General features: G+C 38.4%; 1 protein-coding gene across 4 annotated transcripts in view; it reads left to right on the plus strand.

Moving 5' to 3' along the window:
• Nucleotides 1-13,094, plus strand: part of TENT4A (terminal nucleotidyltransferase 4A) — a 61,443-nt gene that overhangs the window by 6,918 nt on the left and 41,431 nt on the right. For all 4 annotated transcript variants that reach the window (XM_083822793.1, XM_083822795.1, XM_083822792.1 and 1 more), the window contains exons 2-5: nucleotides 8,639-8,762; nucleotides 10,177-10,223; nucleotides 11,114-11,234; nucleotides 12,976-13,083. In XM_083822793.1, coding sequence (XP_083678919.1) covers nucleotides 8,639-8,762; nucleotides 10,177-10,223; nucleotides 11,114-11,234; nucleotides 12,976-13,083 — 400 coding nt within the window. The remainder of the gene's footprint in view (nucleotides 1-8,638; nucleotides 8,763-10,176; nucleotides 10,224-11,113; nucleotides 11,235-12,975; nucleotides 13,084-13,094) is intronic.

The following is a 13,094-nucleotide window of genomic DNA, read 5'->3' on the forward strand; positions in this document are numbered from 1 at the left end:
AATGTGTGGAGAGGGACTTGGGAAAGCACCAGGAAGTGGAATTACTGTTTCCAGGCCTGGAGGATGGTACGCAGCAGAGTTCAAGGGTAGCTGCTGGATGGATTGTCAAAGCGCGCAGGTCTCTTTTTGTAGACAACTAAGCTAAGTCAGTGAAACTCAAAAAGCTTTCCTTGCAGAGTGGATGCCTAGCGTCGTTAGACTGCTGCTTTCGGTAATGGAATGAGAAGAAAATTATGGCAGCAGTAGACTTGAGGCAGAACGTAGTGGAGATAAAGATCAGAAGGGATGCTCTACAGTGGTGTAACGGGAGGTGAGTTTGCTTAAGAGATGCTTGTGTTTGTGTAAAGGAAAATAAGACATGCTTGGAGCATTTTAATCTTGGTGTCAGCCTTATGGTGATTTTCACAGTTACTAGGTTTTTGGCAGTCAAGGTAACCAGCATTAAGGGTATAAACAGCTGTACTAGGTGAGAGCATTGGAGGTCAATGCCAAATGCTGGGAGAAGAACCTATCAACATGGGCCTGTGGGGATATTTTCTGGAGAAAGCCCTTATTTCAGTGATCTGTGGCTCTTGGACCGATAGGGCTACAGACAGTGCATCATGCTTATTGTGGATTTAATGTATGAATTTGTACCTGCTCAAAATGAATCGAGCTTCTGGGATGAACAGTGTCCCATGGCATGGTGTTCCTCAGATAAGTTATGCGTTGTGTAAAGAACCGTTATTTTTTGTCCCGAGTCTATCACTAGAGTTGTAATTGCTGCCAGCCATGACTGTATTATCCAGGCAATGTGTGCCTTTTGTATCTGGCTTGATAAAACTTTTCTTTCACTCTATTTAATCGCTTCTGCTGAAGTTGTTCCCTGCCTCTAAATGTTTATCGTCTCTGCATGCTTGACGGTTCTGCTCTATCTCTGTAACTTGGACAAACCAGGCCTGCGTGCAATAGCGTCACCGTATTCCTGCATCCTGGGGCTTCCTACCTTGTTCTCTGTTTTCCAGCACTGGACTTGCCTGTTCTTTTTGGTTACTGGGTATTAAACAGACTTCTGCAGAGTTCTTACTTCTGGATCTTGATTCTCAGTATTGACAGTCAGTGCAGAGCCCCTCGTTGTATCCTTGTAGAGACAGGCTAAGTATAAAGCACAACAAAGATGATTATGAGAAGACTCTTATCTCAAATTCTGCCTGGTAATTATTCATTGTGCAGTCTTTTAATGTCCACCTGCAGTTCTTCAGCTGGCTTGTTCCTGATAACCTTGCTGCCTCAGATTTTTCTGCTTTACTATTTGTCCATTTTCCAGATCGCTCAGAGGATGTTGAATAGTACAGGACTCTTTGGGACTTCGCTTGTGACCTTCCTTCAATAGAAAAACTAAGTTTCAGCAGCTTGTTTTCCATTTAAAAACAGTTCTTTCTCTACTAGAAGGTCTTCACTTCCATTTTGTGTCAGCTTACTTCCTTCGTAAGTTTTTGTAAGTATGTGGATTTATCAGATGCTGGAAAGTAGATAATAGGATTTCCTTTGTGGTTCACTGATTTTGGCGAGTAATTCCCCATGGTTTTCTTTAAGAGACACGGCTTCCATATAAGAAAGCTGTGCTTACATCTGGACATAGCCGTAACTGTTCATAGGTTGCACTGATTTCATCTTTGACTAGTTGGACTATAGTGAATGTCAAAACTAATTGTTTTAATTAAAAAAAAGATTGTTTCTTAATGTTCCTGTGATACAAATGCAGAACTGAAAGTTGCTTTTGGTGAATGCCAAATTGCCAGGAATAGATTTTGCTGTGAAGTATTTCCAGCTAAGACGTCAATTTGGGGCAAGCTCGCTGTAAAGTAGGGATTAGGGAAACCTCTCTGAGGGAGAGAAAAAAAGTTAGCTTGTCTTGCATTGTGATCATTTAACCTTCTCTGTTCTGATCAATTAATTCACTTGAAGCATTTTTTTTGGCTCGTGAGCTAATTTATCCTTTCCTAAGCTTAGGTTTGTATCTTGTTATATTTTTCCTCATGATCCTTTTTAATATCCTTAATCTTCCAAATACTCTTTTCCTGCTTTGCACATGACTTTGGGTTTTTGAAGACATCTTCTGATGTAATCCTATGACAAGGTAGCGGAAGATCTTTTTTCCCTAAAATCTGATTAGTGATGCATACTTTTGCTGAGCAACTGGTATGATATCTTCGATATTCTCTTAAACACACCGTCTTTTGGTTAAAATTCTTAAATTAAGAAGCTTCCTCTTTTATGTAGTGAACTGCAGCAATACTTAAACCCCCAAATCCTTTTGTTGCCCTGCAGAGAGACTCGATGTGTAGGGTTTGCTGCTGTTGCTGTTCAGATTGATGCTTTTTGGGTTCAGCTGTGTGCTTGGTACTCAAGACTAAGTTATCGTGTCTCTGAAAAGTTGCAGTGGCTACTGTGATGCGATGCATAGCTGCTGCATCGGCGTAGTTTCTATCACTGATATTTCTGTCGTTGCAACCTTTCTGACTTGTCTGGGATGTTAATCGCTTGCTATCTTTGGGCATTTGGAAAAGAATAGTATTAAGACAGGAATTTCAGTGTTTAGCGGTTCTATTTATTGGCATAGTGAGCTTGCTGATCCAGTTCCAAGTTTTAACATATGGTATGCTCCTTCATTGATGCAACAAAATAATAATGTGATGTTTTCTTGGTGTTGTGGCAAAGACGAGCAGCCTGTCAGGAGCCATGTACAGCTGTTCAGAAGCTTGCATAGCAGATCTGTTTTGTCATGTATCAGCTTGGAGATAATACTAATATATCAGTTTCTTTTCTGGATTGTAGTATAATGCAGATTTTTCAAGGTCATTAAGAAGCTAATTGTTTGGGTTTTATTAGATTGATAGACTTTGAAAAGCAGATTAGTTTTGATTGGTTTTCTCTTCCAAAATACAAACAAATTCTCTTAAGTCTGGAAACTTGCAGCATAAACTGGTCCATTTGCGGTGGAAAGGGAGTTTAGTTTCATGTGTGCTCCTAAGGTGTAAAATTCAGTTGACCACAAACTTGGTCTGAAATTAGGACTGGATCTGACTTGGGGCAAAGAAAGTTTACAGGGGAAATGAGATCACTTGTGGAAAAGGTACAATAGATCTTAAAAGACTACCCTCTGTGTTTTGTGGATGAGAACAAAAGTTCTTTTCTTCCGTTCTCCCTGAATTTCTGTTAGGCTGAGATTTTACCTCTGCTGTCCAGAGTTTGCTGCCTTCCATGCAATTACAGTGATAAAAGTAATCGCTGTCTGAATTACAGTGTAATGTGAGACTGGTTTGCAGCAATATCATATATGAACGCAGCGCTGCGTTTTCATAGCTCTTTCTGATCTGCAAGCCTTAGAGTGCTGCATAGGGCACAGTGTGCTGTTACCTGAGCACTAATGGCACAGAGAAGTGCAGGTGCCTGGTGGGTATCGAGTCAGGTAGGAGGAGAAGAGCTGGGAGCTAATGGCCTCTTCTGGGTTATAGTTCCTGTTTTGTTACTTCTGTAGATGTCTTCATTTTAAATTATATTGGTAAAAGTCTGCATCTTGGAATATACTATTGCTTCGATTGTGCACGTTCATTTGTTTTATTAAACTGTTCCTCAGTTCGACTGTAATACTGGTGTTAGCTATTGAATGCATTTAGTTGTTGTAGCTTAGAGATTTCACTTATATTTCCTTGATAATACAATTGTGCTTTGCAGTAGTTGTAGGTGAAGGTAAAATATTTCAACGGACTTGAGAAATACACACAGTGGCTGCTGGGACTTTACCGTTTAAGCTTGAGACAGCCAAGTCTTCAGACACGTTTCAGAGTTCATACTTCACTGAAAACTTAGCTTATTGTTTGTAACCTTTATTTCAACAAAGCTCTCGAAATATTGCCTTTCCTGCTCTGTGCTGGTATTAAACATATGTTGTAACTGAGGTGTCCATTCGTTTACAGGGATACTTGGCTGATGTGTTCTTAATTAGAAAACTATTCATGTAGTAATGAATATATTTTAAAAAATAATACCAGTTCCATGTAAATGATGCAGTCATGTTTCTGCCCAAGAATAAATTTGTGCGCTTAATAGCGCAGACACGATGTTGAAGACAAACAGTATGCTTACTGGAGGGAACAAACGCTCTGTTGCTTTTCATTCACTTTCCAGTTTGCTGATGCAGTTTCAGAATTTCACGTCAATACACTGAAGGCAGCCCTTGAGGTAACAAATGAGCTAAGTATAAAATAGTACTTGTAGACACAGTAAGTAATGAGTAAAGTAAATGATTTCCTCTCTTAGAAACCTGCCTTTAAAGAAAAACACGATGAAAGACTAAGCACATACCTCCTTGGTCTTATTTTAACCTGAAGCCCAGAAGTGTATCTCTGCTTTTCCTAAAACAGTAAAAGGGATATTTTTTGGTAAACAAAGGTGTTTGTGTTGCATAGTTCAGCCTGTAAGCAGCAGATGTTTACTGTGTTTAGCAGTAATGGCATCAGTGAACGGTTGGTTCCTCCAGGGTGTTAAAATTAGCAAGATTAATAGTGTTTTAAGTGCAAATAGCCCTTCTTCTGCATCCCTGCATTCTAATCTCTTCCACCCTCCATTAGCAGTATAGTTACATTTCGCCAACGAATCTAATTTCCAATATTTTAATAGAGTGAAACTGCCTTTTTAAAAAGTCAATTAAAATGCCCAGCTTTAAGAAAGCAGTATAGCAGGAGTCTTAAACCAAGAAAGTAGATATGTAGTGGGATGCTCTTATAGCATAAGTTGTTTAAGAAGCTTGTGCTATATGTTAAAGGAAGCTCTATTTTTTTTTTAAAAGTCTTATTTTCGCTTGCTAGTACCTCCTGTGCTGCAGATTGAGGTTGTTCTTAATGATGAAGATCCTGTTGCAGTCCTGACCAAGAAGGTGACAAGTACTTCTGAAGATCAGAGAGAGGGTACATGGGCAAAATATTTAACTGGCAACTATCCATATATTAGCTGGGTGAATGTCATGTTGTAGCCTGTTTTTAGACACCAAATCATTCCTGCAGCTAATATAGAAGTTACTCTGGGATTAGTCCTGAGCAGCATACAGCATCTGGCTGCGTATATCAGAGTTACTTTTTATGTGACTAGCATTCCAGTAATCTCATCTGAGCAAAGAGGCTTAGAAAATATCAACAGTAATAATACTCAGTTTTAAAAACAAAACAAAACAAACTTATTTTGAGAAGCTTCTTTAGAAAGAAGCCGGGAGGTTAAAATACTTGAAAATGCTGCATTAAGATCAAGTGCTGTCTTGGGCTGACTCTGACGATAGCATTGATTCTTACCAAAGAGTTTTGATGATGTTTTCTGAGAAATAGAAACTGTTGAAATAAGGAGAGTAGAAGGGGGAGTAAACAAAATGAGTCTGTTAAATCAGTTCTCAAATCTTCTGTCTTGTGAAGTGCATTACAAACTGGAAGCCTTATGCATCAAAAGCAAGGAACTTGCCGGAGTGGCCAGGGCTCATACCAGGATCAGAGATGTGAAAGGGCACCAAGGGGAAGTGAGATCGTGCACTAAAACCTGAATGATCTAATTGCATTGCTATTTTTTATTTTTATTTTTTGCCAGAGGAGGACTTGAAGTTCTCATCTGCACTTTCTTTGACTTTGACTGTTGAGGAATTGTCATGTTGAATTTCAATAAGGAATGTTTAAATCTGTAGGACAGTGACTTGTATACAGCCACGTCTGATGGCATGTGCTGAGGAATTCAAGAGGAACTTCACCATGAAACCGCAGCACGTAGTTTCAACTTGCAAACAGCTTTGATTATCTAACTCCTGTGGTGGTGTCCTGTGCAAACTGAAGCGTTACGTGCTTTCTTGGCAGGGCAAGAGTGGAAATGTGGAGCTGACTTGTTAAAAAGTAGATCAGGGAAGGAAATGTTGAGTTGTTCATAATATGCTTAAAGATTGCTACGCTTCCTGGTCTGAGCAGAGGCTCGCTGGGGCACTGCAGTGGGGGAGTGCATGTGTGCTTGCTCTGCCTTCTCTTCTTTCCTAACACTGAATGGCAACTGCAAACACAGCTTTTTGCAGGAATGCCTGGATGTCCAGGAGTGGTTGAACCTGGCTGATATCCTAACGGATTCATTGCTAACCCTTATTAACGTGGTCATTGGGATAACATAGATCTGTAGGATATTTTTTTCTTTTGGAGGAATGTTTGAGGTTCTTTTCTGAAGGCTTTTTTAAAAGTCATGGGCTTGCTGTGCTTATGGGTTTACCAACTGCTTAGAAGTAACAAAGAGAATAAATTATTTATATTGTAATAAAGGAAAGGTACCAGTGGAATTATTCAAGACATAGTTGCACAATATATTCATAAATACCTGGAGGGAAGAAGTGAATGGGAAAAGGACGGAACACCAAGAGAAACAGAAAGCCAGAGCTGATTGCAGGCAGTTGTAATGGGAGTTCATTATTCAGTAGGTTACAAAGCTGTAGATAAAATTAAATGCTAGTAAACATGGAGACAAAAATCTGAAGAAAAATAACTCAGGCTGCACATGCCAAGTGGGTGGGCAATCGGTGGCAATTGTTCAGAAAACATCTCAATGCTCCTTCAAAATGCTTTCTTTTAAAGAGTATTGTATGCTCGGCTCCTCAAATAGCAATTAGTAGCAGTAGGAATGAACAATAAAAAATAAATAACAGGTGTGTCATGCGCTAAGTGGTGTAATTACATATTGACTTTGTGCCTTTCTGGTCACCTGCCAAAAGCGTGGTGCAACTGAAAACAAGCTGAAGAAAGTCAGCACTGATGAAACTTTGGACCTGCTCCTGTGTCAGGGGAGAGGAGCAGATGAGGGTGGTTAGCTTGAGGGGGAAATAAACTGGTGAAAAAGAGACGGGTGAATGTAAATGCAGAGTCTGCAAAACAATGTTTGGAGATGAGCTGCCAGAAATTATTTTTTTTCCTAGAAAAAGAGCATCAAGTAGACTCATTCACGGGCAGGAGTTTAAAATAAAACACTTCTTTACTCTGATGCATATTTAAGTTGTCATAGAATGTAATGAATGACAAAAGCATAAATGGAGTAAAAAGATGTGGAAAAATTAGTGGAAGAAAAGTCTTTTGAGCTAATACACGTTTGGTATCCGCCCCAAAAGTATGTCAGAATTACTGTAGACTTGGAAGAATTGCTGCAAGGGAGTTGGATAACTGCTTTGTCTTCTCTTGCTTTCACCCTGTATCTGCCTACTGCTGACTTTTATGAACAGGACAATGGGAAGTCTTTAGTTGGGTTTCGTTGCTGTTTCATGTATTCAACAATCTCCTTTTTTTTAACCTTGGAGAGGGGGAAAAAATTCGTGCTTTCTAGAAACTTTCTAGAAACAAACAAAATAAGATAGGGGCATGTTGGTTTGTACCTCCTATCTTGCTCTGAAGTTGTGAAGTCAAGTACCTCCATCAACAAATTGAAAAGTTTGGTCTGCCTGCAGTGTAGTTAAGTGTTCAACTGTGGATCAACAGCTTAAGATAAAAGGAAAGGCACATGGTAATTCTAAATATATACTCTCTAAAAGTAGTGTCTTTATGTTTTGCTGCTGAAATCTTTGTATATAGAAAGGAATCTTGACACTTAAGAAGTGGGCAGTGCCTTCTGAATATGATCTGTTGAAGGATATCTGATAGGGAAGGAATTCTCTAGTAAAATCTGTTGCAAAACAGTCTCAGGAAAATATAAAAGTAGTTTAGAGTTCTATTAGACTTAAACAATTTTTGTTTTGGAAGGCTAAGTTTATTGAGTATATATCAACACCAAAAAGATCTTTGCTAAAATATCACAGCAGCAGCTATTGTCCTGTTTCAAGAAATCATATTTTTTGCCTGGCATGGCTTGGTGCTTTTCCATTGTAAACAAGCATTTATGTTCACCTGAAAACTTAAATTCATCTTCATTCACGTTTGTCAGTGAGTACCCTGTAGTATCAGGAAAATGGGAAACGGAGGCACTTAACAGGTACAGAAAGATGCTGTGTGAGAACTCCTCACCTAGTGCTGGTATTAATGTATTTTACACTGGAGAAAATGTTACACTCCTTACTTTGAGTAGTTCAGTTGAAAGGTCATTTCCTGTATGAATAGATGGCTTGTAAAGGACTTGAATTGTTAAGGAAATCCCTATTTGTGCAAGTGTATGTTTTTGCATCAAGGAGTAGTCATATGGCCCTCTTATAGCCCTCTGCAAAAACTCAATGTCAGTGGCCTGTAACTTCCCTTTTGAGCATGTAGGAAGGTTAGCAAATGTCTACCAGTGTTTGTGTCCTGTTATTTGACATCTTTAGGCAGTTAGGTAATGTGGTGAGAGCTGATGTGTAGGCATTGCTGAGATTACTGTGAGGTGCTGCCGTGGAAATTAAGTATGAATACATCTTGAGGCCCTTGCCTCTCTGCCGATCCTAGACCTCAAGCTGTCTGGCTTTACCTCCCAAAATCTAACTTCTGTGGTGCTCACCTCTCTCTTGAAAGTACCGTTGGATTTGGTTAAATGATATTAAACAAAACCTATGGCCTTATTTAGGGTGTGTGTGACATTATTGTAATAGTTAAATCATCAAAAAAATAATTGAAGGTTCTTTCTCTTTTAGACTACACGAAGAAATAATTGATTTCTATGACTTCATGTCCCCTCGTCCAGAAGAAGCAGCTATGAGAAGAGAAGTGGTGAAAAGAATAGAAACGGTCATCAAAGATCTTTGGCCTACAGCTGATGTGAGTGTAACTCAAGTACTGATTTGCTTCTCCAGTAGATTGTAGAGCTCAATTCATGAAGTTATCTTTTGTTTTTAAGAAGTGAACAGGTAAGTTTTAAGGTGATTGACTTGAATAAATATCACAGCTTTTCAGAATTTTATTTTAAAAAGTGGAGGAAACGTAAAACCTAGATATCAGGCTAGTGAAGGCTACTGGTATATATATTTTTTAATTTCTTAAAGTAAAAGCTTATTGAATATCAAAATAAGCCTGACGATGTATCCACTTCTACAGTGGATCCTGACTATGTGGATATTTGTAAATACAAATATTTCATAAAAGAACAGTTTCAAAACTAAACTTCCTTTTTTGTATACTTCACAAATCTGACATTTTTTGAATTACTTCAGTTCAGCTTTAGTGGGAAGATTGGACTTTTACTTTCTGAGGTATCTTTTAGCCAAAATTGTTTTGTTTTCAAACCGTTTATTATATAAAGAACAAACTTCCTCCAAACAAAAAAACATCCAAAAGGAACTTACTGCGAACCATATCTCTATTACCCTGCTCATATCTCATTACCCTTCTGATTGCAGATAGCAGAGTAGTTATTAACAAGCATAACAAAATTTCAGACCGTTGTGATTTCATAGCCTTTAATGACCAAAATTGAAGGTTATGGGCACGGTGTTGAGCTAAATACGCTGTAAAGCCTATCTTCATCTTCACCTACAATTTTTCTTAGCAATAAGATTTTTCTAGACCGTGGGAATGGTCATTGAAATGGCCCAGCCTTTTTATGGGTCGCTTCAAAGTAAACTTGCAAATTGTGCTGTAAATGAGAGAGAAGAAAATCTCAATTTTCTAGGGTGGAAGTATAGTGAAAGTATCTGATCTGGACTATGAATGTCTCTTCAGGATAATCTCTCTGCGTGTGCCTCTCTCCCCCAAACATCTACTACAATTTCAGTCATCCTTACAGTAAAATCTGGAGTACTTAACGTCTCTTATGAATTGAAAATTTAGTTGCACTTGTTAAACATAAGAATTGGGGAAAAAAAAAATACTTTCCTTTAAACAAACAAAATTAGTAAAGTTGCCCTATGAGGAAAGAGGGCAGAGGAAGGAAATTTATAACAGCTTATACTTCCATAGAACGAAATAAATAGGTAAAAGGACTTTTCAAAAGTTTATGCTGTCTGGCTTTCAGGCTTGGTAGTCATTTCACGTTGTAAAAATACAATTTCCCGTGAAGTTGAATCTATAAGAGAAAGTATATTTGTACAAGCTTAAGAGTATACAGCAAAGTCTGTATACTGACATGTAAGCCCAATAACTTTTTTCACCAGGCTCTATCCTTAACAGGTCCAGAAAATCTTAACAAATCTTAAAAGTGAGCATTCGTAACAAGTGATTTCATTTTTTTTTTCAGGTCCAGATATTTGGCAGCTTTAGTACAGGGCTTTATCTTCCAACTAGGTAAGTAATAATTTACTTTTAGATAAAGCTTGTCTTTTAGTTTAATGGTAAAACTCAAAGGGGAATTTAGACTGTAACATGTAAACCTATCAAACTCCCAGCAAAGTTCTTGCTTAGTGTCCCGTGTGACCAAGGGAAGAGCTTTCGACTTAGATTTGATAAATATTTGGTATATCAGTGCCAGCACTACATACTTGTCAATGCTTTGGTGAAGCACTGTTTCTTCCTTTGGGCTATGCTTTCAAGATAAAGTAAACTGGCAAGTTTACTACTTACTATGAAAATGCTGTGTTTTGTTAAATAAATCTGAGTGTCACAGTTACTGTGCAAAATTGGTGGGGTCATCACAGCAGGGTTTTCTCAACTCTTTGGAGTGTAAAGTGTCTTAATTAAGTGTTTTATGTCACTTAAAATTCAACAGATATTCTGATGGTTACAAAGTCAGTGGGAAATCTGTTTAGCTGTGTCTTAAAGACTATCATCTTTACCTTTTCAATAAGCACTGGGAAATCAATTCCTGTGGAAAAAAATTACTGATTTAAAAAGAGCAAAACTTATTTGGACTATTAACAAACGTACCAACATGGATAGGTGGGGGACAGGATTGGGCTGTGGAAGTCAGAATGGGGGAGCAAGGAAAAAAAAAAAAAGGAAGGAGTCATCCAAAGAACTCATCAGAGGACTGAAAGTAAGGAACTAGAGTACTGAATTTGGGTCCTAGAGCACACTAGCCTGTCTCTAACATTACTAAAGCAAGCGTCTTAGAAACCTAGATCGTTAAAAGTTGCAAAATGTTTATCCTGGACTTGTTACATGTAGGATGGCAGTTTTGTTTGCGGACTACCACGTCTTAGACATAATGGATTTCATGCTGTGTTCTTTTTGTCTAGTGATATTGATTTAGTTGTTTTTGGGAAATGGGAACGCCCCCCTTTACAGCTGCTGGAGCAAGCACTAAGAAAACACAACGTGGCTGAGCCATATTCCATTAAAGTACTTGATAAAGCTACGGTAAGTAACAATCATTGGAACACTGAACAGAAAAGTTTTTAGACTACTTAATATAATACTACATGATAAATAGTGTTCTTTAAGTAATTCATGAAGAAATTGATGTCTTAAGCACAATGATGTTATCTTGTTTTGCTCTATCTGGGCAAGATTTTAGTAAAGATTTTAGTAGAATGTGTATGTTTTTAGCAGTAGCATAGAGAAGCTTTGACACAGAACGTTAACAGAATCACAGAATCGTCTAGGTTGGAAGAGACCTCCAAGATGACCGAGTCCAACCTCTGACCTAACACTAACAAGTCCTCCACTAAACCATATCACTAAGCTCTACATCTAAACGTCTCTTAAAGACCTCCAGGGATGGTGACTCAACCACTTCCCTGGGCAGCCCGTTCCAATGCCTAACAACCCTTTCAGTAAAGAAGTTCTTCCTAATATCCAACCTAAACCTCCCCTGGCGCAACTTTAGCCCATTCCCCCTCGTCCTGTCACCACGCACGTGTAACTGTACACTGTATTTGCTGGAAGGCCATTTTTATGCTCATTGCCAATAAAGAATGAATTCCTATTGTCAAGAAAAGTTTGTATTTGCAAAATACAAGACAGTTTAACTATATTGTGTTTTTCCACTGAATTTTAAGAGGACTTGTGTTTAGCCAGGGACTGGTAGCTAGGGTTGTGTTGTTTGTGTATTATTTCTTGCATCTGTCTTGTGAACACAATTGATCAAACATTGAATGTGCTGAAAACTTAATGTAAGAATTTTGCTTTACCAAACCAGTGTTTTCTCCAGGAGACTAAGCAGAATATTGCAGACTTCTATTAGTAGGCAGTCACCTTCTGTGTTTTCTGAAAATAGTGACTTTTAGGACCGGAAGATTCCTACAGCTTCTGCTGAAATAGCAATACATAGCAGGAGCTCTGGTAATCTTTGGATTGCCTGAGAGTGGGATTTCCAGTATTAGTACCAGGTAGCAAAGGAGAAAGGCAATATGCTTACTGATTTTACCAGCCTCTTATTTTATTCCCTTTGCTGTTAGTATAAAATGATGCTGTAATTCTGCCTTTTCTTTTTTGCTTTCCATTTCAGATGAAAAATACATGCAAGAAGCTCAATTCAGAATAAATGTATAAGCTGAAGTTTAGGTTATGATTGTGAGATAACATGCTTATAATATCATTTTGTTGGATACTGTCTTCAAGGTGGTGGTGTGAGACTGAACTGCATATTCTGTAGTTCTGTAATGATTTATTGCTGCCAGGAGAGGAAGTACTGCTATTCCTGCTTGGCTTTTATCCATTCTGGTTTTCATTTGACTCTGCAGTGAACCAGTTCAGCTTGATAAAACCAACAGGCAGCTCTTTGTTTTTTCTGCTAGGCTAAGTCTTCTGTCAGTTTAGCTAGCTGAATGGGGCACTGCTGGGTCAGATGAATGCAGTTCTTACAACACTGATATTGCAGCTATGGAGGCAGATGTCTAACAGCTGTGGGAATGTACATGAGTGATCGTAAGTTAATGTGATCGTACACACCAATATTTCAATCACCTCACTAAAAATCTAAAAATTGTTCACTTGTCAGCCAAGTTAGGATTGTTATCCTTTCTCAAAAACACGCTTTCTTGTCTCCCTTGTCATTCATTTGGACTGATAGTACACATCTGTGTTAAGTAAGTAGCTGGAGAGGAGCACTGGTGTTGTGTTTTTGGGGACTCATAAAACCCTGTTTTAACCTTTTCAGGTACCAATAATAAAACTTACTGACCAGGAGACAGAAGTGAAAGTTGACATCAGTTTTAATGTAGAAACTGGTGTGAAGGCAGCTCGATTTATCAAGGAATACATGAAGGTATCAACAAT

Source organism: Anser anser (genome assembly GCF_964211835.1).
Source record: "Anser anser genome assembly, chromosome: 2".
In the NCBI taxonomy this organism is placed as follows: Eukaryota; Metazoa; Chordata; class Aves; order Anseriformes; family Anatidae; genus Anser; species Anser anser.